The sequence below is a fragment of the Alexandromys fortis genome, unplaced genomic scaffold, assembly GCF_014885135.2.
Source record: "Alexandromys fortis isolate MF-2015 unplaced genomic scaffold, M_Fortis_MF-2015_v1.1 scaffold_127, whole genome shotgun sequence".
NCBI classification, from domain to species: Eukaryota; Metazoa; Chordata; class Mammalia; order Rodentia; family Cricetidae; genus Alexandromys; species Alexandromys fortis.
Genome location: NW_026068006.1, coordinates 2,245,298 through 2,272,424, shown reverse-complemented (window position 1 = coordinate 2,272,424; position 27,127 = coordinate 2,245,298). Strand labels below are relative to the sequence as shown.

General features: G+C 43.2%; 1 protein-coding gene across 1 annotated transcript in view; it reads left to right on the top strand.

Moving 5' to 3' along the window:
* Hhip (hedgehog interacting protein) overlaps window positions 1-27,127 on the top strand; it is an 86,629-nt gene that overhangs the window by 42,827 nt on the left and 16,675 nt on the right. The window contains exons 5-11 of the mRNA XM_050161516.1: window positions 12,166-12,317; window positions 12,748-12,921; window positions 13,406-13,549; window positions 17,355-17,476; window positions 19,675-19,798; window positions 20,833-20,963; window positions 23,213-23,294. Coding sequence (XP_050017473.1) covers window positions 12,166-12,317; window positions 12,748-12,921; window positions 13,406-13,549; window positions 17,355-17,476; window positions 19,675-19,798; window positions 20,833-20,963; window positions 23,213-23,294 — 929 coding nt within the window. The remainder of the gene's footprint in view (window positions 1-12,165; window positions 12,318-12,747; window positions 12,922-13,405; window positions 13,550-17,354; window positions 17,477-19,674; window positions 19,799-20,832; window positions 20,964-23,212; window positions 23,295-27,127) is intronic.

The following is a 27,127-nucleotide window of genomic DNA, read 5'->3' as shown; positions in this document are numbered from 1 at the left end:
TTTGGTCCTTCTGTTGTTGTCGCTAGAACCCTGCAGTTTGATTCTTTTACAAAATGGTGCTTCATGATAATATCAAAGAGCAAGCAATTTTATTTTGCTACTTTGGTAAATTGCAAGTTTAATTGACACATAAATCATATTTGTTCAAACTCTAACTCAGAAAATAATTTTTAAAGTGCCATAATTTTTATGTGGCCTTGAAGTTCCAGCAATCTGTTATATAACTTTTCAAGAGAGGTCACTTGAAGGGAACCTCATAGTTCCTTAAATTTATTAGTGTTCCTTGGTGGTCTAAACTGCCGGGGTTGTTTTCTTCAAGGCTCCCTTTTAAAGCAATAATCTCATTTAATTGCTCAATTCTTGTTCTCATGGAAGTCAGTCGGAGCTCTTGTTTAGAGTCGCAGGAGGAAATGCGCAATGGCAAAGAGCGTGGAGGCAGGACGAGGAAAGCCGGGTGCACCAGCCTTAGATCCACATCACGATGGGAGATAACGCTTCTGGCTGCACAACCCCTGTATCAGCCGCACTTCATAAAAAGCAGGCATTATAAACCCGAAGAGTCGGATTCATTAAGAGCAATTTCATACCCTTTGCTAGAGTGGAGCATTTATCTTTTGTATTGTGATTTTTCTTTTTGCCCTTATTGAAAAAGCCTTAAATCTCTTCTTTTCTGGCAGGAAAAAAAAATTTTTCCAACTGCACAGATATAAATCACATGAAACTATGAAAGAAATATACTTTATAGTCCTGTGTCTAATGTTGAAACCCCAATAGCCAGACTTCCTGCCTCAGAGATGCTAGCGGTGAACGCATCTTCACCACTCTCTTTATTTTATCATTCTCATTATAAAAATCTAATATTCCAAATCATTCAAAAAATTGACTTTCATTTCATCCTTACATTCCTGATGCTTGTGAGTTCATTAAAAGTTTGTCTTTATTATAGACTAAGTCATTCAAAAAACAAACAAACAAACAAAAACCAGCTTCAAGTATTAAGACAATGGAACGACACTTCACCCATGAAATAAAATGAACTTGAACCTAGGCTTGTTCACTCACACAGCCTTGGAAATCCAAGGTTTCAGAATCATGGGTACAGGGACAATGTAAACCACATAGCCAGTTACAAGTCCCTCTGGGTTAATAGTGAAGCTCTGCCTTAAATAAATTAATACATAAACAAGTATATACATACACAAATGGCAAATATATGGAATCACACACACACACACTCACACACACACACACACACATATGGAAGTATAAAAGAAAGTCTGAAGAAGTTAGCATGTTTTCTAAATTTTCTCCTTTATCTCAAAGGAATTGTTTACAAACAGGATTTGCCCAGTATTGTGAACCGACAGGGTCTTACTCTGACTGCCCTGAGTTCACTGTGTTCACCAAAGATCCCTCCACCTGCGTCTGCCTCCAGAGTACGAGGACTAAAGGCATGAGCCCCCACACCAGGCTCCACCTAACAGGGTTTTTATTAACAGCTAATACTTTTGAGAATGGTCCTAAGGAGAATCCCCGAGGGAATGAAAGAAGGCAAACTGATCCCTCCCAACCATAACCAAGCAATGTTCATTTCATTCTGTTACATAAGCTAACATTCTGACACGTGAATTCGTTCCGTGGATGACAGCTCTGCCTTGTAGGATCTCGCAGTCTTCTTAAGTTTATTGTTGAATATCCAACTTTGAATCTAAATTTAGTAAGTGTGGAACTTCAATAAGCGTGCGCTATGCTAGTCAACATGGTCCACAAGTCATTTTCAGAGCTATGTGCCACATCAGAAGTGTGTCTTCTTCCAGCACAAGTCTGGGAGCACCTTTTATAGAGGACTCCTCTGTAATGTGTAGGAGACACCATTGAGACTCACTGTCACTCTCCCCAGAGAACACAGCAACGTTGGAGTGGCTCCAAATCTTCTCTTTGCTTACTAAATAATTGCTTTATGTTTAACTTCAGAATTCATACTATTTTTAAATGATACTATTTTTTAAAAGCTCAACTAAATCCCTACAATGGTCCAGTGTATATGCCTACAACTCATTAATAAACTACCATTAACACACCCACCTACATCTCCTGAGAAGAGAGACAAGGATTTATCATAAGTAAATGGGGGCCCACTGTTGAATAGAAATTGGAATCTGTCTTTCCATGTCTGCAGTTTTGTGAAGTCCAGGCGTCCTTTGGATGGCTCCAAGCAAGGCAAGACTGCTCCCCGTAACACACAGCTTCTCGTAAAAATAAATGGAAGCTTCACGTTCTTTACTTCAAAATCACATTCTCCCACTGAAAATTTTATCTGGAGAATGATTGAATGCACCATGGAGCCTCAGTTTTTTTCTGCCCTTGCCATTGCTGTGCTCAATTCAAGCATTGCTTTTGGAGGTCAGTGGCTTGACATTCTTTATCTTCCCGAGTCTCTGAGCAATCTTGGATGGCTATTCTCAAAGAGATGCTACATGAACCTCTAGGCCCCATCAAATGACCAAGCAAATTCTACCATGAAATGATCTGTGAGTGTCCTACTCCACTGAGGCGAGTCGGTGGAACTAGTTTGTGTAAACGGTCGAGGTAAAAAATCAGGAAGACACACTTCTTCCCCACATGCTTAATGGGTTGCTTGTTTAATCATTTTACATCTTTGGTTACTTCTTCACTGTGAAATAATGAAGGACTAGGATTTGGAAATAGAGGAATAACGGCAAGAGCACAATAACAATGCAGGGGAAATGAGCCTAGGTCTGTGAGTCGTTCTGCAGTGGTGTCCATCGGCGTTGAGCAGCTGAGTGCCTACATCTCTTCACACCACAGCAGCCATGGCAACAAACCACCAATCATCACTTGGCCTTGGTAAGATTGTTTACAGCACAGCACAGAAATGACGCAAGGCGGGACTTGTTCTTCTCTGCTAGTTTCTTTATCAGTATAGTACTACATTGTTAAAGATAATAAAGAGTGACATTGGAGAGAGGGTGTCACCAAAGCTTAGTTTTATTGTACATTACTTGGGAGGAGGTGCTGGAGAAATGTAAGACAAGTTTAGTTAATCCTGCCTTGTGCCTCCTTCTGCTGCATCATGGTTCCTACGCCTTCAGCATGATAAAATCAATAAGCAATGTAAATATTTTTCATGTTTAATTCTGTCCATGTAGACAATTTTTTTCTGTGTAAATGCCTTATTTGTTTCTTCTATCTCAACAAAGTTGACATTCTAGCTTCCTTCTCTTTTGACTTTTGAAGGTCTGTATTTAAAAAATTAATTACTGTTTTCCCAGAGAGAAAAGCATTTTTTAAAAGATAACTAGATGCATATATGACTTATAAGTTAAAAACAGCTGACTTCAGTTAAACTGCCACCTATTAGCTAAAATAACTAAGATACAACGTCCACCATTTTCCGCTGTAGGACTGATAAACCTAAGCCAGGCTATTTCAAAACCTCGGCTCCTGAGCAGTGAGTGCGGGAAGGAAAGCTAGCCCCAGCCCCGTGTCTCCTTCATTTTAGGAAATAGTTGGTCACAGACTATGACAAAGGTTTTCATTTTTTTTGTCCTCCAAGCAGAGATGAGCCCTAATCTTCCATTTCTCATGATACATTCTGGACAAATTCATTAATCCCTTGTCCAAAAAGAACAAGGGTACCAGTGAAGTCGCACCAAGCCCTAAAATTGCTGTAGAGTTTAAGCTAGCCCTCACGAGTCCCTGATGCCATCTCTGGGACATGGTAAAGGGCGCAGCACAGGCTACTGTTGGGACATGTCTATCCAGGGAGGTGAGAGCACACCTTCAAGAAGTTTCCAGCCTCAGGGAGAATTGTTCTAATTCCTATTTTACATAACTGACATTCAGTGTGTTTAACAATGTAATTACCCAATATTTTACCCTTTTACGGTTATCTTAAAAATAGCACGAACGTTTGTGTGTGTGTGTGTGTGTGTCCGCGCGTGCGCGCGCGCTCTTTGTACACAGAGCCTTTTGTGCAGACTAAGCATACATTCAGCTACCAGTGTACACCCTCATTCAGAAATACCTAAGATCCAACATGTACTTAGCCTGTAGGTCATAACAGAATAATTTAGTGAACTCTAATGCTTTTCTTTGACAAAATTCAAGTCCTCACTTCCCCTTACTTTTCAATCCCATGAAGTTCCTTTACTTTGCCTTATAATTTTATTTAGTTTTATTTAGCCTAAAATCACAGAGTAAGATCTTTACTTTCCCTAACTGGCACCGACATTTCTAAATCTTTCTTCAGAAAAATGTGTAACACTGTTTCTGAGAGGAGCTAACTCTTTTGTAAGCTTATTGTTTTGTCCCTCTATCTTTACAAATATGGGGATCACAAAGCTCAAGCATATTGAAGCCTTTCAGTTTTTATTAATGCTTTTGCAAACTGAATTTCAGAATGTCTCAAAATTATTACCAAGTAACATATATTGAGCCAAACAGCCCTAGTGTTCAAGCCATTTCCTGGCATAACTTAAATTCCTATGGCACATGTATTAGCAATACTATGGCACATGACCACGACTTGGACATGGGAATGGGAACAGTGCCTTCATTTTCCAAACACCTATACTGCGTCAAATGCAGCCTGGGAAAGACCTGGAAGTATAAACATAGTTTAATTCTACTTGACAAGCATAAATTCAACAGAAAATAAATCCCAAACATAGGTACATAAAGTATTGTGATATACATTTTCAGTATCTGAATGTGCACTTGTCTCCATAGGTTTCAAGTGTAGGAGCCATGAAGCTGAACCCTGTAAAGTCAGGGTTCTGAGGATGGCCCATGCCCTCTGTGGAAGCATTTTCCTCCCTGGACTCTACTGTTGCGGAAGGATTTGGTTTTGGTTTATTGTTTAAGCTGTATGTGTATGATTGGAGGGGGACATGTGAGTGTGGGCGGGGGTGCATGTAGAGAACACAGGACAGCTTCACATGTGAGTCCCTGCCTTCTACCTATTTCATGACAGGGTCTTATTCTGTGTGTTGGCCTGCAAGCATTTGGGGATGCTCTGTCTCTGCTTATTCTGAAACATTAGCACTGGGATTACATGGACCACAGCTAGCTTTATGTGGGCTCCAGGGATTCAAACTCAGGTCTTCGCACTTGCTCAGCAAGCACTTCACCGACTGAACAAGCTCAAAAGCTCACGAGTTGTTAATGGAGATTTTGTTACATAGACAGAATGGGTTAAATCATTGGCCATTGGTGAGTGAATTTAGTCATCAGCTCCCACTCAGGGTGGGAAGAAGAGAGCTGAAGGCTTCAATTCTCCAGATGTGTGGTTTTCTTCTCTGGCCACTGCCGGCACACCTGACCGGCCTAGGGGCTCCCAGTAGTCAGACCGTTAGCACGAGCTCAGGTATAGTGGAAAGACTGCTTTATAAGTAAAATGACGCTCCTGTCACTCGGGAAGTTCCAAGAGGTTTGGGGGCTCTGAGCCAGGAACTAAGACAAAGACAAATTGTGCTTTTTATTATGCGTGGATTCCTTCCTGTAAATTCGTTCAAGATCCCTCTGCGATTGGCTCTTCTTCAGGGATGAAATTACACTGTCAGAATTGCTGAAAGACAGTGAGTGCTTTCGACCTTTCCCAGAAGGTGTAAAACAAACAAAACAAAAACAAAAAGCAGTATCCTACAGCATATTTCAAAACTGAGAACAAAGAAAAAGAATATAGAACACAGTTTTAGGTGCCGAAAATGCTAAGATTTCCCACCAGGCAGGACCTCCCATACTTGGTAGTATCTCCCGTGTCATGACGACCCACACAGCACAGGAGTTTTGCTCCTGATAAACGCAGGCACACAAGTTTCATTTGCCCACTGTGTGTAAAACTGTCTTCTCTTTCTCCCTCACTTCTGATGGCTGCTCTCACTCGTTCTGAAGATCATCAGGACTATTTCTACCATGGCAGCTACATTTCTAGGTGGGCCATGATAGTTTCCTTCCGAACCTTTCAGTGAGTGTGCAAATAAATTTCACCACTTAGGGGCCATGGCCAAAAAGACTTAAGTTTTAAATGCTTAGGGTCAGGCAGATTAAACTGTTTCTGTGGTTTGACCCTGACCAAAATATGTCCTCATTCTTATGATTTGTTACCTAACTGTCAAAGGAAAATTCGGGTACGGAGGGATCAAGAGTGCAAACCCACACAGAGATGGGAGGCTGTCCTAGGCCGGATATCTGGGCAGGCTTTCGGTACTCATGAATTTCTGAAGGCGGAAAGCGAGGCTGGGAGGACTGGATGGGTGGGTGTGTGAAGATTCAACCTGCCATTGCTGTCTTTGAAGATGGAGGGAAGGGGTCATAGATTAAGGAATGTAAGAGGCTGGTAAAATTGGAAAGGAGGGGACCAAATCCCCGGAGACTTTAGTAAAGAAGGCAGTTCTGCCGACATTTGCATTAACCCTTGAGACCCCTGTTGAATCTTCACATCCAGACCAAGATGACAGATGTGTCTTGTTTCCAGCTGAAGATATAATCTGCTACTGTGTTTGGGAAGACAATTCTAGAAATAAACAAATAAATAAATATAGTTTAAAAGTCACTTGTTTTCTCATTTCTACGTAGCAGAAAGTTCTTTACAAGAAGCCATGTTGGTTGCTAGGTCCTCCTTTCCCTCTCATTCTGTGTAGCGTGACGCGTGGATGAGTGAGTGACAGCTGATAAAGGAAGTGAGAAAGTCAGCGTGACGCGGTTTGGAGATACTTAAAATGTCACTCTTCTGTCCCGCCGTTAATTCTCAGAGATTCCCTTGGGATTAAGGGAACAACAATTTTACCCAAGGCTTTCGCTCCCTTCTATGCCCTGGCATCATGTAAGAAAATGGCCTTACCATCTGTAAAAACTTGCCTAATTCTTCAAGTCATTTAGATGCTCAGAAGTCAAGTTCTTTCTTTTTGTTACTAAGTCTTGGAGTTGCTAGGTCTGTGAGTACCTGAGGAAATAAACCTTTGGTGAAAAGATGGCCCAACTGTTTATGGACTCTCTGCAGCTCCTGCTGTTTGGAAATGCCCGTTTCTAATGACGTAGCACGGTTTCACCACTGAGAAACATTAGCGTCTCAGAGAGCGAGGTAGAAATGAGACACTTGCCTCCGTGTCTGCTCTTTGAGGACCAGGAGGCCTTATCCTGACTGCCAAGCAAAATCTGACACCGACTCAATAAGCATCTCCTCAGGAGTGTTAGTTCCTAATTATCAAGGCAGTAATAATTTCTTGATTATAGGTGTACTTATGTTTCCTCGCCGTTAGAGCCATAGGCCGTTATGGATGGTGAAGTCACACTCATGAAGGCTAAGCCTTATGTGCTTAGGATCCTCTTTCTTGCTTCAGTTTTGCTTTGTTTAGCAACAAGAGACTTGGATAACTCAAGCCAGTCTCAGACACAGTATCTAACAGGCACTGGCCTTGAACTCCTGATCCTCCTGCGTCTATCTCCCAAGTGCTGGGATTATAGGCACGTGCAACCACCCCGTCTATAGGAACCTTTTTAAAAACTAAATTAAAATGTCCATGCAGTCAGCACAATAACCTGCCCCTAAGGTACCTCGCCCTAATCCCGAGACAATGTGAATACCTCAGACGACGACGAGGGCTCCAGAAGCCCAGTTAGTTATATATCAAAGGACACTGAAGAAAAACTATGCAAAAATGAGGAGTGATGCCTCCAGCTTCTGGTTCCGGTTCCCCGTTGCATGGTGCTAAAACACTCAAGCCTGCAGTCCCCAAAGGGGATGGAAGCAAATGTAAGAGAAATAAAGACCCAGAATAAACCAAGTTTACCCCATATTGAAAGTAGAGGGAGGGAGTTAGATGATTCAGCAGGTAAGAGAGCTTGCTGCTCTTGGGCAGGATCTGGGTTTGGTTCCAGCATCCACAGCTTGTTCCCCTCCATGACTCCAATTCCAGGAGATCCAGTGCCTTCTGACATACACACACATCCATGCAGACAAAACACTTGCACACATAAGATAAAGATAAGTAAGTCTAAACATGTTTCTAAAAAATATAAAGAGAATGCTTTTTGTAGATGACATCACAATGAAAGACAAATATTTCAAAATTTCCCTTAAAGCGAAAAATTTATTTTGTTATAATCATTTTAGGGAGACCTCTCTTTTCCAAATGGACATTTCATGTTATTCAAAGAAGAACACTCTTCCACAATTTGTTAGAACTTTGATCTGCTCCAAAGGGTAAAGTTTATCCCAACATTACAAAAGAAGAGCTGGTCTGCTAAAATCTTAGTATTCAGCTAAGGGTTTGAACCTCTTACACTGTGGCCCTGTGAGACGGCTCCCCAGAGCTGAATGACCAGGAGAAGGACCTGGAGAAGCTTTTCTGATGTACCTGGAAACATGGATCAAGCTCAAGATTCCAAACAGATTAAGGACATTGTTTTCAACTCATTCAACAATCCTATTTTGAATATCTACTTGTGGTCGGTGTGGGGCTGTCCAGACTTGCTCCACTACTGAGAGCTGAGGAAGGAAAAGAGCCTAGCCTGCTAGCCCGAGGCACCAGGCTCTAGCCAGAGTAATGAGTTTGTCCAACCTGAAGCCTAGCATGCTATCACAATCTTATTTAAAATAGCATGAGGGTTTTCTTGTAAACTTTTTCCTTCCTTCCTTCCTTCCTTCCTTCCTTCCTTCCTCCCTCCCTCCCTCCCNTCTTCCTTCCTTCCTTCCTTCCTTCCTTCCTCCCTCCCTCCCTCCCTCCCTCCCTCCCTCCCTCCCTCCCTTCCTTCCTTCCTTCCTTCCTTCTTTTTTTAGCTTGACTGGAAAACTCTCACACATAAGCTTTGCCAAAGATAACCCTGTTTTGCAATATCAGAAGTATCTTGCTCTGTTAGCTTCTGGTTTGGGTCTCATGATACAGTGTGCACAGTCACTTGAAGCACAACTTGCATACGAAGTTTCTGTAACTAATCACGAAGCCCAAAGTTCAATGTGAGGATTTGAGGGGGAAAAAAGTCACTGCCATGCACACAGGTGATGATCATCATTTTGGACATTGGCTAATAGATTTTCAAAGCATGGTGTTAGAAGCCAGACTCTTTCTAAATGGCCCAGCTCCCTGGATTTTGAGGCTTCCCTCCACCCTCCACTCAGTGAGTGTGCTCGTACCCTTAGTTAGCTCAGCTCATCTTAAACAATTCATTCGCCTCAGATGCTCCCGGGATCAGTTTTTACCTCCAAGCATTTCTGGAGGGAGCTCATGGTTTCCATTCCGTAAGCTCTGAGCCTTACAGCCACCCATCACGAGGGGAAGGATGAGAGGAGTAAGAAGGAACATCCGTGAAGTCGACAGAAGGCTGGTTGTTTCTTCCTGCTGAGCCTCTAAAAGCCGTGTAGTGGAGTTTCCGATAGCGGGGAGGCAATGAGGCTCCGGCACCGAGGGAGAACAGAAGGAGGCGGTGAACCCACACAGTTAGAGCTTGGGTGGGTAGGGCGTGTGATCACAGGAAGAACAGAGGTCTTAGGAACCTGTCTTCCACTGTCCCTCTGCTGGGACAGTGTCTGTTAGTGCCTAAGCTGGACCATGTCAGGGACCTGAGACGTGCAATATCTGAAATATCATGACTCTGCCATGAAGTCAACTTTCGGTGCCAATAAACATGTCTCTTCATGTAGACCTCGAGAAGCGAGCCAGACCTCAAAAGCAGGTTTCCATTTGAGAGTTCACTCATGATTTGCTCATAACATATTTTAATTTAGACAACATCACTGTCAAAGCTAATTCAGGTGAATCACCTATCAATATTTCAGTCTCCTGGTTCAGTAGGAGTTAACAGACTTTCCTAATGCCTGAGCCTTGGCTGTCATTAGAGACAGCCATGAGATTTTTGCAACACATGAAATTTTCTCACCAATATAGTTATGAAATTTTTTCTTGGAAATGACTTAAGTAGTCAAGTTTCTAAACCAATCAGAACTCAACTTCATACCAGAGGTTATTTGAAAAGAGCAGATCCTACATCCTAAATGAATCAAATGTCAATTGTGCGCTTGAAAAATGTTCAAATTTTTTATTTTTATTTTTTAAAAAAATGTATTATCTGTTTCCTTCCCATTTCCAACTCATTGGGTTTCTGGATTTGGCACTTGGCTAAATGTCTGTGGTGCTCTGGATTCAGGGTGTAAGCCATGTGTTTCTAAAGTGAACAATGGCCACGCCTGCTTGTCGATTTGTGTGTGGCCCTTCCTTTCGCCTGCTAATGACCATTCATTCCTTCATCCCTGAAAAGCAACAGCTCAGTCTGAAACGTGCTGCTCTCCTCTCCGGGCTGTGTTTCTGACTCTTTGATTAACAGCGACAGAGGACTGCTTTCAACCAACGCTTCCTACAGTGACCGTAGCCGCCGGGGAGGCAGGCAGGCGGCACTTAGCCTGTCCCATAGTTTTAGAGAGAAGTCTTAGGGAGGACAATGAATCACAGACAGAATCCCACCTGTGGGCTTCCTCTTGCAATCTGTCAGAGTGGTTAAAGTGTGCAGACACCCTGCACCCAGATCTGAGTTATACATCTCAGCTTCGGAGTCCTCTAAGAGCCAAGGGATATTTGTCTCCCGATGATGAGAGGAGCAGAACACCAGCACAGAGTCCGCATTAAAACCATCATCACAGAACAGAGGCGCATCCATAAATCATAGTCATTAGCATCTGACTCTAATGATTAAAGTTAAAGTCAGGCATATGGCGATGTGCGAAAAGTTAACACTTCAATGAATGAGTCAGTACTCACAGGACATTTCCAGCCAGAGTTTTATTTATGCAACTCTCAAAGTCTCAATATTTCAACTTTGGATGCTGTGTAGCCAAGCTCATTTATTTCTGAGCCATGAAACAAATCAAACAAGGTTGATTAAAAATGAACTTTTATGCTCTCAGATTGATGGACCATACCAATTGCACCCAGATCTGTTCTGGGCTGGTGACCGAGGCTGTGGAATGGGACCGACAGTAGACCATTGTTGACCATGACCCTGCAAAGAGGTTTTTATATTACCGATTTCCCCCCGTTTAACACTTCAGAAGCTAGTTACTCACCATATTTGTCAAAGCAGACGCAATGCTAAAAGCGTAAATAGGGGATGAGCAATTGTAGAATTCAGTTTCCGTGGCAGGATGTCACTGCCGTGGATAACGCACCAGGCTTCAGAGAAGAACGTTCACTCACTTCCTAGAGTGTGGAATTTAGTCTCTGACCTACGTCATTTCAGATGCTTTCCTTCCAGGACGGGCCCGCCTAGACTACCCGTGGGATGCAGCAAATGCTAAGACCGTATTGAATTTCCACAAGGTGGATTAGCAGAAAATGAAGATAAAATGCCTTTCTATTTCCGAACACAATGACGTTTTAATTGCTCTAGTATTTGGCATGTCTAATGTATACAGTCCTTGACGTCCATGCAATAACAAAGGAGGGCTGTTTGAGATTTTTCTTTTATTTCCGTTCCTTTCTCGTGTTTCTCCCACCCCCCACTCTGGTCCTTCTCCTTGCTCTCCTCATCTCTTCATCTTTTCTATGCTCTGTGTTAGGATGCATGTAAAATACCTCCTCTCTGTATAGATGGCCAAGACTGCTGCTACCTCGCTGTGATGCGCAGACCACCATCGCTGCGACAGCTGATGTCATGTCGATGCCTCCGGGTGAAGCAAAGGTTTATACATTACACAAGCAATTTAACTGCTTTCTAAACATATTGCCATGACAGTGGGAGCTGGCAGCCAGCACTGTGTTTTAGGTTTTGGTGAGCTGGATTAGAAGTAACTGTTGATTGTGAAGTGTTTTTATTTGTCTCCTATGCCCTGAAAGCAACCTCGTAACCCAGTGAAGAATTCTGCTCTGCCCAGCTTCCCAAGATTACCTGTACAAATCTCTCCACTAACATGGCCTAAGAGTGCCTAGATAACCGCACAGACAATTGTCTTGTTCTTAACCTTTAAAGAGAGCCACATAGAGAACTGTTTTATAATCTTTTTCTGTGCAAGTAGGCAAAGGAGGAAAGGAAAAAGGTCGGGCAAAGATTACCCAGAAGAAAGAAAGAGACTTTTTTCGGGGGTCCCAGTTGAAACACAATAAAGAACATAATTAACTTCACAATTTCTTTGTGTTTTTCATTTGATTGCAGGGAGGAGATGAAAGGGGCCTGCTAAGCCTTGCATTCCATCCCAATTACAAGAAAAATGGGAAGCTGTATGTGTCTTATACCACCAACCAAGAACGGTGGGCTATCGGGCCTCATGACCACATCCTTAGGGTTGTGGAATATACAGTGTCCAGGTATCCCTAACTAATTTGATTGGAAGCCTGCAAACTCTGCCATATTGCTTTCTCTTCTTCATCTCTTCGCTATTTAGAAATGATTGCCATGAATTGGTAGTAATTAAAGCAGAATCTTCTCACGCCATAAAACATGTGCATGTATATGTTTGTATGTGCATACGCGTGTGTGTGTGCATGTGTGTGTGTATAAGGGAAATTAAGTAAAATAATATCTTTGGTACTTTTTCTCAATTATCTTCAATTCAGTAATGTTTCGAAAATGTAGAAATTATTGTAATTTTTCAGTAATTTAATAATTCAGTAAAATTTCAGTAATTTTTCAGAGTAATTGATTAGCTCTGTTCCAAATGTATCTGTACACTGCTCCTTCTCCGGTGAATTCACATTATACCTGAAGACTCATGGCGCTTTCTCTTCCCTCACGCAGGAAGAATCCCCATCAAGTTGATGTGAGGACAGCCAGGGTGTTTCTGGAAGTGGCCGAGCTCCACCGAAAGCATCTCGGAGGACAGCTGCTCTTTGGTCCTGATGGTTTTCTGTACATCATCCTTGGGGACGGTATGATCACGCTGGATGACATGGAAGAGATGGATGGGTTAAGGTAACAGTCTGCTTACCAACAAGTACTCTTTGGCATCAACATAATTCCAATGCCAGGACGTAGGCTCCAAGCCAGCGACTAGAAGCTATTGCTGTGGTTATTTTATGCTAAAGGGTCGCTTTGCTTTGTCCTAAAAGTTATTGCTGCAAAGGCTGCCCTGCGTCTTCCCCTGGGCCCAGCAGCTGGGTAGTAGACGTGCCCCTACACTAATGTCTTGAGGACATAAAACACATCACCTGGCAAAGACGATAAAGGACAGATTAAAAAAAGAAAAGCAAGGCGCATACTGTGCCACATCCTTGGCCACCTCCATCTGTGCCCAGACTGCCCCTGGTCTCACTCCTTGCCATATGGAATTTGGAACTCAAGCAATTTTGAGTCCAAAGAGGGGACGGTTTCTTTCTCCTTAGAGCAACGTCACCCCAGGTATGCAGATGAAACACACAACCTGATCATGAGGTACTCACTGCCCTCAATTTCTCAGTGATTTCACAGGCTCCGTGCTGAGGCTGGATGTGGACACCGACGTGTGCAGTGTGCCTTACTCCATACCACGGAGCAACCCCCACTTCAACAGCACCAACCAGCCCCCAGAAGTGTTTGCCCACGGGCTCCATGATCCAGGCAGGTGAGGACATCTGCCTATCCTGTCCCTACGGAGAAAAAAAAAAAAACTTGAGAGAGGAAAGACACAAGCTCTTAGTGGAGGGGAAGCACTGTTACAAGCCCTTTGGCTTTCTTCCTTTAAATACCTCTAAGTTCTATTTTCCTGTTGCCTTAGTCTGTTTTGTGCCGCTTCAACAGGATGCCACATACTGGGTAATTCACAAACAGTAGATGGTTTGGGGCTCACAGTTCTGGTTCTGGGCAATCTGAGGCTCCAGTGCCAGCACCTACCTGCTCAGTGTCTGCTGAGAGACTTCTTGCTTCCTCCTTTCACAGTGGAAGGGGAGAGCAAAGGGCAGGGAGGGAGACAGAAAAGTTGCCAAACTCTTCCTCTTCTGGGGAACTCACTCCTAGGATCACCAGCCCCCTCTCACAACAATAGCATCGATCCATTGCTGAGAGTAGTGTTCTTGTGATACTATCAGCCCCTAGTGGTCCCGTCTGCCCTGCTGACTGTAGAGGGCACTGGGATGCCAGGATGTGAGCCTCGCAGGTATGTTCAGACAATGGCACGTGTGTTACACAGACGTGGTAGGTAACGTGTGTGCTCTAAGGGCTCTGTCGGGATTGTAGACGAGAATCACAGGTAAAGTACAGAATGCTGCCTGGTGCCTCACACACAGCAGTTCTTACTGCCATGGTCTCACTTAATACAAGACGGTGGGGTGTTAATTTGCAAGGAGTTGAGGTAAATGTTAATGTCTGTCATGCTTAAAATACTTACTAAGGAATTCAGGTTGGCGGTTTTCTGCGTATACTATAATGAACCATAAAGAAGAGAAAACTAAGAAGTCTGTAGAATGAAGGGTTTCGGGCACCTTAAAAATTCTATGACCAATAACAGAAATTCTCTGATGAAACCCCTTCCAGCCTGGTCTGTCATTCAGACTGGGGGTATGTGGCCACGTTCATTCATTTACTAGCTTAGTTATTATTGCTATTTAATGTTTATTAAGTGTTCACTATGTGCAAGGTGAATATTTCTCAAACTTTTTATTTTTATAATCCCTCATGCCCTTCATCTTCCCTCCATCAAAGCCCGAGTCCACAGTTCATTTCCTTTTTGGCATCTCCACAGATCTTAAAATCTGTTCAGCAGGGAATACTTACGGTGGGGTCAGGATGTGGAGGAAACTGTCACATTCCATTCCTATAGCTCAGAACGCACACACCACAAAGCCGCACTTTGAAGTGAAGCGGCCTGAGTCACCACCCTCCCTCCAGAGCGGTCCTGCAACCGTCCTGGGGGTCCAAGCCTCAGTGATGAGGTGCTCTCCAGACCCTTTGTGTGGCAAGATGCCTGTGCCATGGAGCCCTGCTTCCTCTGGCAAGCGAAGGCTAGAGAAAAATTCTTCTGTATTCTGCTTTCCTTGCAGAGACTCTCAGACAGATAAAGATTTAATGAAGAGAAGACACTAAAACCATTACTGGCTAGTATGCACCCCCTGCAGGGTACTAGACTAGGTACTCCTCTTGTGGTGTTCTGGGTAACTGACCGTGCAGCACCTTTTTAACTTTGTGTGTGTGGTGTATAGACACACCCATTCTTTCACATGTAGAAGGTAGAGCCCAGGAGGAAGTCAGGTGTCTTCCTCGACCATCCCCCTTCATCCTTTCCATTACTTTTAGAAACAGATGTGTTCCTGAACCTGAAGCCTGGTATTTCAGTGAGCCTGGCTGGGCAGCAAGCTCTGTCTTTTCCAATAGCGACCTCACACACACACACACACACACACACACACACACACACACGATTTCCAATACTAGAGGTACAGGCTGGTGTTGTGTCTGCCCTTTCTGAGGATGGCAGGAAATCAAACTCAGGTCCTCTTGCTGGCACAGCACACATTCTTACCCCCGGATTCATCTCCCCAGCCCAACATCTTCTTTTTTAATTTCAAGAATAAGTCCTAGGTTCGCAGTAATGTGACCATAAGGTACAAAGAGCAGTGGTAAGCCCTGTGCCCACATTGACATAGGCCCCCGCCATTGTCATCATGCCCAGTAGAATGACTTTCAGTGAACAGCTGATGAGACGGAGTTGGCACATCAGTGATGACGGCAGCAGCCACTCTGGGTGGTACGCACCCTGTGCCGCTTTTAGACACATGCATGGGGACAGGCGCCCACCATCTTAGCCTCAACTTAGTTTCACGTCTGCCTCCTTTCCACATGAGAGGCTGCAGAAGTCACAGTCGCCAGCAGCTCACCTCAGGGAATGCCGCCCCTGTCAGCATGGTCGCTGCTGCTTGTTGGAAACGAGTCAAGCTTCTTTTTGACATAAATTCTCCCTCTTCAAAAAAAAAGGTACTTGAAGGAATCGCCTCAGCCAACGTGGACTAAAGTTCCTCATTACGTCACAACAGCCCTGGCAGACTGTGCTGTGTGAACCTCTGAGGGCAGCCGGGGTATTGTCTGTACAGCTGCCCCAGCTCCAGCTTCTCTATCAGCAGTGGGCTGATTGGAGCCCTCAGCGGTTTTGTTTTATTTTAGTAAAGGTATTTGCCTCTCTGAAGCCCCTACTCTCACCATTTAACAGTTTTCATTTTTCAGTGGGTGTGGTTTCTAAGGTAGTTAATGTATTTCGTTGGCCCAAACAGCAGTTTCAGTGGAATGTTTTTTGCCGCTGGGGACAGTTGACAATGTCTAGAGACAGTTTGGGATTTCACAATTGGGATGAGAGGGGGTAAAGGCTGGACCACACTGCTGTCATCTAATGGTCAAGGCCAAGGAGACGGCTTAGAATCCCATAATTCGTAGAATGGTCCCCCCTCACCCTTGGAACAAGATTACATGGTCCCAACATGTCAAGAAGCCTGGTTGTTTTGTTTGTTTGATTGATTGATTTTTTTTTGGCTTGTTTTGCATTTTTGAGATTTTCAGACATTGTCACCAGGCTTCATTCTTTCTCCAGTCCTAATCCCTTATTCACTTATGCATGCCAGGAATATTGTGACCTCTTAGACCTAGACTAGGTAACAGGAATGTAGTGACCCTTGGCCCCTGCAGAACTCCATCAGCGGTGAGAACCACAGGGAGACTCTGATCTCCACATTAGGTATGGGGGACTTGAAGACAAGGTAGACGTAAAAGATCTCTGTCCTCCATGTGTGTGCATGCCAGCCGTGTTTCAGTCCCTGGGACGCAGAGTGTGATTTGTTGCGCTATAGCTCCCTGAGTATATCACAAGGTGACCATTCGGGGACTGGGTAAAGGCACATGCCACCAAATGTAACATCTGAGTTCACCCCCAGGAACAGAAGGAAAATAAGAAACCAACTTCCACAGATTGTCCTCTGACCGCCACACATTGCACACTATGATATGCGTGCGTGCACCTACGGTATATTAATGTATGTAATTTTTTAAAGTTAGTTTTCCATGTAGGAAAGAGCACTAGTTCTAAGGCTAATACATTACATCCATTGTGTGGCATAGACGAATTGACGAGCACTGATTCATATTTCCAAACTCTGCCAAGGTGTTATGCATGAGGTAATCCTTCCTGATAGGCTAACAAAGGCCTTTACAACTATGAGAACGTTTATTAGAAGAAAGATAGCCAGAAAAAATGAAGAAACACACTCCCAGGTCATTAGCTTCAGTAGGGTAAACAAACATATCAGATGTTTCCTTCAGTGGTTTCAAGAACATCCCAACTAAATTGCTCCTAGGATCCTAGCCAGCCCACAGAGCAAGCATTCCTTTCACTGTCAGGAAGAGACCCCGGTAGAGATTAATGAGTATCTGTCTCCTTTGTTATGTAGATGCGCCGTGGATCGACATCCCACTGACATAAACATCAACTTAACAATACTTTGCTCAGATTCCAATGGGAAAAACAGATCATCAGCCAGAATCCTACAGATAATAAAAGGGAAAGATTACGGTGAGTCAAGCTTATGGAGGCTGGTTTAAGGTGAAGACTGGTTTTAGTATATTAATTAGAGAAAACGAGGGTTTGCATACTAAACATTCAAGAAAGCATAAAAACAGTGGCCCCTGTCAGGCCAGTGAGTAAATTGCTCTATTTTAAAGGTTCAAGGACTCCTCCAAGCCCTGAGGGCTCCTCCACTTAATTGCCTTTTCCCTGGATTGCTTGGTTCCCTGTAGGTTCAAATCATTTAATAGTCTCAGAAGTCAGTGGCTTGCTTTGTGCTCCTCTGAGACTCAGGATGAGGAAGGTCTCTTTATTCCCTTTATATGGGGGAACTTGTCTTTGCATCTTATATGCAGAGAAGTAAGCTTAAAGGTAAGAGATTACTGAACATTCTGAGCAATTAGGAAAATAATGTTTCTAATAAAAATAATTTTAAAATAGGTTTCTTTTAGAGAAAACAAAGTAATTGACTTGTAAAAATAAGTCATGGGAATAAAATGTTTGAACGTTATATTTAATAACATTATCACTGGAGTATTTACAGAGAACTTAGGACATAAAGTTGGATAATGAAGTCCGAAACTCAGCTGTTTTCCACGCTGTAGTGAGTACTCCTGAAGGCTGCGTGATAGTGAGCGTTATTGTGACTTAGGGAGCACAGTAGATTGAGATTATTAAATTGATTGCTCCTTCTATTTACCCATTCAGCAGGGCTGTTTATTTTAGCACTGGGAATGGGCAGCTGTGTGAGTTCATGCCGTATCTGCTTATTTTACTTTGTTTTTTTCCCCCTAGGTATTTTTCTCCCTCCCTCCCTCTCTCCCTTTCCCCTTCCTTCCCTCCCTTCCCTGCTCCTTCTCTCTCTCCCTTCCTCCCTCTATGTGTGTGTGTGTGTGTGTGTGTGTGCACTTTAAAAAGTCAAATCAAATAATAATATTGTTTGGAAAAACATCTAACAAGACACTAACTAGTTCAATGGGTTTTGGCTATACCACGAGATTTAACTAAACTCTACTAATTACATCAACATCCAGACAAAACAGTTAGAGGAATAACAACCTATTTTTCATATTTTAAAACGCACCCGAAGTGCCCACAGCTCCCACTGTGAAGACGTCCACAGAACTACTGAAAACTAACAGGCACTGTGACAGCTGCCTTGAACTGAGGGGGACACCGGGGTACAGAAAGGTTAATTGCCAGACAGAATTGAAGGGCAAAGGGTGGATGTCAGCAGCCTAAGCCCAGTGTTCATCACCTTCTTCCCGCTCTGGGGCACCTAACACCTGTGCTTTCCGAGCTCTGTTTCAGCATAGGCGTGAGAGGAGAAGAGGCTAACTGTTTGAAAGGACTGCGTTGCCCCAGAAGTGCCTCCACAAGGGGCTGCTGATTGTGGCTGATTTGACTGGTTTTCCATAAATGCATGAGAAGAGGTCCTCATGAATTTGTGTGAATTTGCCACATGCAAGGAGCATCCTGACTCTGGGTTTATCAACCTTAGAGTTCTATGACCAAAACTATCGCAGGGCCACAAGTTAGATACCACTCACTGAGAGATTGTTCCGACGAATACAGTAAATGAGGGCTTAGAAACCTTTATGTGCTGGGCTTTATTCTTCATTCAAGGGCAAACTTTTAAAACTTTTTAAACATTTTATATAATTTCATAGGTCTGTTTGGTTTACCAAACATAAGCAGAACCATTTTTACAGATGTTTATTGTTCAAAACTCAAGTTTTCAAGTATTTTGGTTCTGTAGTAAATAACAATGATTTCAAAATACCTGGATTTGGCCGGTGGTGGTGGTACACACCTTTAATCCCAGCACTTGGGAGGCAGAGGCAGGCAGATCTCTGTGAGTTCAAGGACAGCCTGGTCTACAGAGTGAGTGACAGCCAGGACTGTTACATAGAGAAACCCTAACTCGAAAAACAAAAACACCTGGATTTGAGTGATGTTGGAATCTTGGTGTCTCCTGGCTGATAACAATAGCAAGCTCCTGGTGGGCATTTTCAGTTCATTAAACTTACGGTTTGATACTATTTTAACAGAGTTTCATTATTTTTATAAGTATACCTGTAAAGAATTTTTGTCTTGCTTTTTGAAACACAATTTGGAATTAAATCATTGTAATTCTCATTAATTGGTCTGTACCACTTTTACTTCTGAGAATGTTTCATTTGCTCTAATGCTATTTTTCTTTTCAGAAAGTGAGCCGTCACTTTTAGAATTCAAGCCGTTCAGTAACGGTCCTTTGGTGGGCGGATTCATCTACAGGGGCTGCCAGTCTGAAAGACTGTTCGGAAGCTACGTGTTTGGAGATCGCAATGGGTACGTTTCCCAATGCCACAGTTTCTTGTATTGCTTGGCACACTACCAAAATATTTTCAAGCGGCTGTGGCCCGCAAGTCAGACCTTGGACACACGCAAATGTTATGGCTTCCTGTGTTCCGTCGCATCTGGAAGCTGAATTGAGGAGATGCTTCTAAAAACATTCTTCAGTAGGCTCCATCGGTTCGATGGGATAACGTTAGAAGGCAAAGCGGTCTTGTGAGGGACTTCCCCCTTATTCTGACTGTTCCCTTTATCCTCAACCTAATTCTAAAACGTGTTTTACGGGATTCGTGAAAGCTGTTTGAAAAGTTACCCCGGAAGACTGAGAATTTTGGTAGTGCCAAGCTCTCAGGACCTTGCGCGTGTAATTCACCTACAGAAGTAGCTACTACAAAATAAAAATGTAGCCTAAATTTTCAAGGTCTCCTGGTGGGTAATTATAAGGAATTGATGAAACCCTTGCTGTTGTCACTCAGGCTTGGCTGTGTCTCCCCTGTGCTCCACCCACCCTTGTCACGCTGATTTCAGCAGCACAGCCTGAGGATGAAACCTGCCTACCTGGGAAGAGTCCTCTCCAGATGGAGGAAGGGGAGGGACTTTCTCCTACTTGGGTCTCTCTCTCTCTCTCTCTCTCTCTCTCTCTCTCTCTCTCTCTCTCTCTCTCCCTCTCTCCCTCCCTCCCTCCCTTTCTTTCCCCCCAAAATAGGGTTTCTCTGTGAAACAGCTGTGGCTGTCCTGAAACCCACTTTGTAGACCAGGCTGGCCTTGAACTCACAGAGATCTGCCTGCCTCTGCCCCACAAGCAATGAGACTAAAGGTGTGCGCCACCACTGCCCAGCTTCCTACTTGGATTTTTCATTGCCCTTTTCAAACCCCATCTTGTCTTGAAGTCCTGTATCCTCATCTGGTTTTCTTTTCACAGTGTTCCCATATAGGACAGAGTATATTTTTCCCTTGAGAAGTGATGGACAGTCTGGTTTGACAATTTCTCATTGCATTTCACTGTAGGTTTGTGGTGTGTTTTGTTCCAGGAATTTCTTAACTCTCCAGCAAAGTCCCGTGACCAAGCAATGGACAGAAAAGCCACTCTGTCTGGGTACCAGCGGGTCCTGTCGAGGCTACTTTTCAGGTCACGTCTTGGGATTTGGAGAAGATGAATTAGGTACTATATCTATTACACCATGAAGTTCTAGTTTCACTCCTTGCTTGGAAAACTTTGTTCTGCCTTCTAGAATACCGGTGTCTTCCTTCATTTGTTGGAAATGTGCCCACAGTAAAGGCGATCTCCACAGAATCCCAGGATGGTACAGTCAGACCTTCCTTCCCATCATCCTTCCCCAAGGATCTCTATAGCTGGTTTATAGTTTGGAAATATTAAAGTAATAAAGAAGAAAAAACCCTAAGTTCCAAAGGGAGGATGTCTCCATACCTACCGACACTTTTCACTGCGCACTATGACGGTCCTTTTATTTCCGACAGAAAAACCGTCTCACTTGTCATGTCTCTTTAATATATTTTAGAAGGGTAGATTCTGAAGCTAATTTGCCCTCTGTATTGTTAACTTATTTATTTTGCCCATCTGAGAATAAAATTTGTGCAAGATAATCTGAGGGCTGGAGAGCCTTGCCCATAGAATGGAAATTATCTTACTGACCATTTATACAACAGTATTTTTAGCATGCTTATCAATATATGGAGCTTATGTGTATGTTGAAGACCTCATCACATGTCCTGGTACCACTGGGAGGTGGTGGCACCTTTATCAGGTGAGCCTCAATGCCAAGAAATTGATGCTCTTAAAAAATGTTTTTAGACTTATTTTATTATTTTATATTTATGCTATTTTGCCTGCATGTATATATGCATATAATATACATGCTTGATGACTGAGGAGGTCAGAAGACGGTGTCAGATCCCTGCACTAGAGTTTATACATGGTCATGAGCTGCCATGTGGCTGCTGGAATTTGAACCTAGGTCCTCTGCAAGAGCAACACAGCTGCCTTAACCTCAGAGCCACCTCTCCAACCCCCAAATTGGTGCTCAAGGCAGAACCTTGTTTCTCTGTATCCTTGCTCCCTGGCTGCTGTGAGGGCAAGGGGTATCCCTTGTCATGCACTCCTGCAGTGGTAGCTCCCAAGTCACAGAGTCAGGCTAACACATACTGCAGTCCCTAAAACCAGGAGCTAAACTCAAACTTCCCTCCACCAAAAACAAAAAGAAAGAGAGAAACACGGAGCCTGATGAGCCTAAGGGAGTTGTAATTGGGGTATGATTAATGGGAAAGTGACATTGCCCGCTCTCCACTGCTTTAAATTACAGAGTTCAGTGTAGCTTGTGTGGGGTTTTACTTAACTACACCCTAAAAATCCATGAGGACTATGCTCCTTCAGCTCAGAAATGAGTTTGAAGGCGTAGAAAGAAAGAATGTTTCTTTCCTGAGTCGGAATATTCTCTCTATAATGAAAAGTCCGGGTTGATTTCATTTGTACTTTAAATGGGGGAATCAGAAGAAACAGTGGAAATGCTGGAGAAGCATGGGGCATTTGTCTAGTTTTGCTCCAAAGTGAAAGCATTTTTTCCCTAGACAGGGTTCCTCTGTATAGTCTTGGCTGTCCTAGAACTCGCTCTGTAGACCAGAGTGGCCTCAAACTCACAGAGCTCCGCCTGCCTCTGCCTCCAGAATGCAGGGATCAAAACTGCATTCCACCATCGTCCAACATTCAAAGGAAAGGCATTTTATGTCTGAGTTTTTCTTTAATGTGCTTCCACCCCACTCAAGGGAGTCAGAGAGATACCTCTTGTTTATAAGCTCTGTAGAATAATTTAGATGTTGTTGGCAGACATTATTAATTTTGAGACTGCCTAGGGCTGTGGGTGGGCATCGGGGGTAGAGTGTTTGACTAGAACACACTCAAGGCTCTGAGTTTGCCCCTAGACTTGACAAGAAAGAGGTGGAAGGAGAGAAAGAAGATAGAGAAGGAAAAGAAAGGAAAGATGGGACGAACAGGAAGGGAGTGGGGGTGGAAATGAGGAAGGAACAAAGGGAGGGACTTATCCAAGCAACCTCAAGAGAAGGCAAGAAAATTCGGCTTGACCTAACTTAAGCCATTTCATTCTTGAAAAAGAATCACTGGGTAAGAATAAACCTTCAGAACCAAGGGAGAGACAAGGATCCCAGGGAGGAGGTTGTTGGCTGTGGTTCAGGTGAGAAACAATGTCCTCCTGAACAAGAGTCGTTTGGGAATGGGGAAGAGGTGACTGGACTCAGGGTACAGTGCAGAGGAGGATGTGTGAGGTGCTGTCACACCTGGAGGCAGAGCATCTTCCTGGGGATGAGGGGAGACCCATGACATCTGCGTGGCTCTGATGTCGTGCTATGAATTCACTGTACTGTTTCTCTTTTCATCAGGAGAAGTATACATTCTATCAAGCAGTAAGAGTATGACCCAGACTCACAACGGAAAACTCTACAAGATCATAGACCCGAAAAGGTAATTTCTTTTTCCTTTTGAGTCCACTCAATATCCATTCTCCAGTTAGTTTAGTTCACTCAGCAGTGTTATAGAAGAGACAGCGTTTGTGATAGGCTGGAGCGAACGTTCTACCCTTCCCACAACAGAGGACTGCACTGACCTTGACGGACTTGAAAAGCTCATGCATATCATTCTTATCCATAGAGAGCTGGTCTAGACTTGTGGAATCAACATTCCGGTTAAAAGTCAGGGAGGACAGTGGCTTCAGCTCTCATGTTAGAAAAGCAACAAAACCTTTCATTTTGAGAAAACGAGACATGTTCTAGCAGACATCGTCTTTCTTAGCACGATTCCTGTTAGATAAACAAGATAGTCTATTTTAACAGCTCAACAAATGAGCCTTGTTTCAAAACTCACAGTTCCTAGCATTCAGGAAGAGTGTTTGACGGGGCAAAGGAAAACTAAAGGAATATTTTGTTACTCACTTCAGCAAAAGGAAGGTTGGACATTTTCATATTTTAAAGAGTATATTTTGATGGCTTAGTAGATAAAATGTTGCCCTGAAAGCACAAGGACAAGAGTTCAGATCCCCAGAACCCACGTCAGTGTGGAGTGGGCGAGGTGGCTACACACTATCCAACATTGAGGAGGAAGACCCAAGGCAGCCCCAGGGCAGATTGTCTGGCTAGCTCAGCCAGATGAGTTCCTGGTTCAGAGACCCAGTTCCGGTAAATGAAGCTGAAAATGATCAAGGAAGATACTCAGTGTTAGCATCTGGCCTCCTCACACACATACACACATGTGTGCATACACACATATACCCACATACATGTGAACAAGCATACACAGATATATGCTTAAAATACGTGTGTGTGTGTCCTGCTGCTGTTCCCTCCCTAGCTACCCCTCTCAGTGTTGGCGCCCACAGTTCTCCCGATGTTACAATCATCGTGTATCAGTCATATCTTTCAAATATGAGAGTTGAACTTCCAGAAACTGTTAAAATTACACGCAGCCACGCGGATGTTGTCCATACAGACCCTAATCATTCTCATAGATACAATTAGTGACCAACTAACTAATACTCTTTACTCATCAACACCGTGCTGCAAACTTCAAACTCCTTCGAAGTCTTTTTCAAGGGAATCAATTTTAAGGATCAGAAAAGTTAGCCCACGGCATTCAGCTCTTACAATCATTTGTAAATTGTCGATTTGTGTTTTCCTGGGAAAGTCGTGGACTAGTGACTGGTCGGACTACCTTTTCTAAAACCATAAAACATTCCCTTTCCTGAGAAAACTACAGGTTAGCACTGGCCACTGCACAGCAAGGAGAGCCATGAGAAACGGGGCGCAGTCTCTGTCCCCCGCTCACCGCTGAGAGCGTGACCTCACTCCTTCACAGTCAAAGGCATGATTCCGTCAGTAGTGGCAGCGGCTACTCCTCTTTATGTGTGAAATCGGTGTCTTCTTTGAGAAAAGAAATGAAAAGCTATCAGACACCCGGGAGAGTGCTGAAACTGGCAACATTGCGAAAACAAAGCAAGCCAGTGTGAACCAGTAACACAGAGCGCTCGAGTGACCTGCAGCGCAGGCGTGGGATTTCACCCAGACCTATGGCAATTAGTTTCCCAATGGTCACTGTTGCTCCATTATGCTGTCAGGATTGATCAGCTTCTGAAGCTTCCCCTAGTAGGGTAATGAATTCCCCCTACCTTGCCCGCAACCCCCTCCACACTCAAATCTCTCTTGAGCTGGATTGTTTAGTCTGTTGGTGAGTAGAGGTGAATTTTACACCTTTTATCTATTATTAGGATCTAATTATCAGGGTTGCCATGAGTGACCTTGGCTTTGTGATCCTAGGGCCCCCTCTAGTAGGGTGGTCTCAGAGTGACATACCCAAAGGCCTGGCTTCTCATTATTGGCCTGTTTCTGGTGATTCATGTCATGTGTGGGGCCAGGGTTAAGATCTGTGTTTGCTTTGCCGAGATGGGGGAAGTAATAGAATCCCGAAGACCCATCCTCCTACACAGGCGGCAGCGTATTCTAACTGAAGCTGAAGCGGGTGGGAGAAGCTAATGTTTTCATCAGTGTTTGTTGGGAGCCTCTTACTGTTTTGATATGAATGCCAGTGATTATTATTACAGTGTTTTCCCAAGAGGGACTGGTATATAAGCAGATACTCTAGACAGACAGGATTATTTGGGGGCAACACAAGTTAATTGTTAGCATAGGCATGCTCAAGAGGTCAGGAAGAGTAGAAGTATTTTTCTAAAAGAAAGTTATTTTTCCAAGGAAGAACATCACCAAATTTAAATATTCGTATATATGCATATATAGTTATTCCTTGTTATTTCAAAAGTCTAATTCAGACTGAACAGTTAAGTTCACTATCTTCCTATAGAGAAACCCTTAGACTTCTTACAATATTTTCAAAATAGCTTTCATATGCCAACTGATTTATGACCCTGGAAGAGAAAAATACTAAATTGCAATTTGTTATATTTTTATATAAGGTATCATGGAAGTTACATACTTATCATAGTATTTATACTATATTTTCTTACACACACACACACGAACTTAGAAATAAAATGTAATAACTCTTAACCAAATTTGGCAAAACCTATGAGGTCCCAAGATTGTCACTCCAGTTGGTAAGAACAGTTTGGTCTAGGCTGTAAACTGAAGAATCATTTTGTAAGTTTTAATTTATTTTCAGTGTAACAGCTCCTTAAAAGAAGGTGTTTCAGAAAAAGTAAAGGCCATTAAATTTTAATTAATTAACTTATAAGTTAGTGTATAAAATAATGGGATTTCTTGTACATTTTATACTCATATATGTATTTGTATGTTGCTTCTCTCATTGCCTTTCTTCCGTCCCCTCTCCCCTCCAAGTGGTCATCATTTATAATGAAAATTTGGAAATAAAAAACATCCAGTTTCCCTAAGTTATCTAGGGAAGAGATTTCCCTGGGTAGACAGGACAAGAATTGATTTGTCAGGACTAGAAAGGTGGTTCTGAGGTTAAGAGTGCTTACTAGCTGCTCCTCCCAAGGTCATGGTTCAGTTCCCAGCACCCAGTTGGCGTCTCACAACTGTCTGTAACTCCAGTCCCAGGGGATTCAATACCTTCCTTTTAGCTTCTGTATGTACCAATCATAATGAAGTGCATAGATATACATACAGACAAAATATCCATACACATAAAAATGCTATTTTTACAAAAAGTCAGGCAGTGATGGTGCATGCCTTTAATTCCAGCATTCAGGAGGAAGAGGCAGGTGGATCTCTGGGAGTTTGAAGCCAGCCTGGCCTACAGAGCTACTTCAAGGACAGCTAGGGTTAGACACAGAAACCCAGTTTCGAGAAACCAAAAAAAAAAAAAAAAAAAAAAAAAAAAAAAAAAAAAAAAAAAAAAAAAAAAAAAAAAAAAAAAAAAAAAAAAAAAAAGATTTGTCTTTTGCCAAAACACTAACCACTTCAAGGATATCTTCAAAGTTGGGAAGTTGCCTCCTATGTCAGAATGGAGTTTGGATCAAGTCAACAGCTCAGTCAATTTTGGGTCCCCAAACTCTCTTGTACTCAGTTCAGTGTGCCCCATGATCTGCCCTTGGAGGCTTCATCAGCTGACATACCAGGGGGCAGGTTAGACTCATTGAGCATACAGTTTGGGCAGTGGATCTCCTTGAAGCTGAACAGCACATGGATTGCTGTTGTGCTGTGTCCTGGGCCCATCAGAGACTTGCCCATGACCATTGCCTCTTGCCTCTCACCTCCATGGCTTCTGACGTGAGATGGATAGTGTATTTAAAGTGTATTCTAATCTCTAGTCTTGTCAGGCCTCATTCT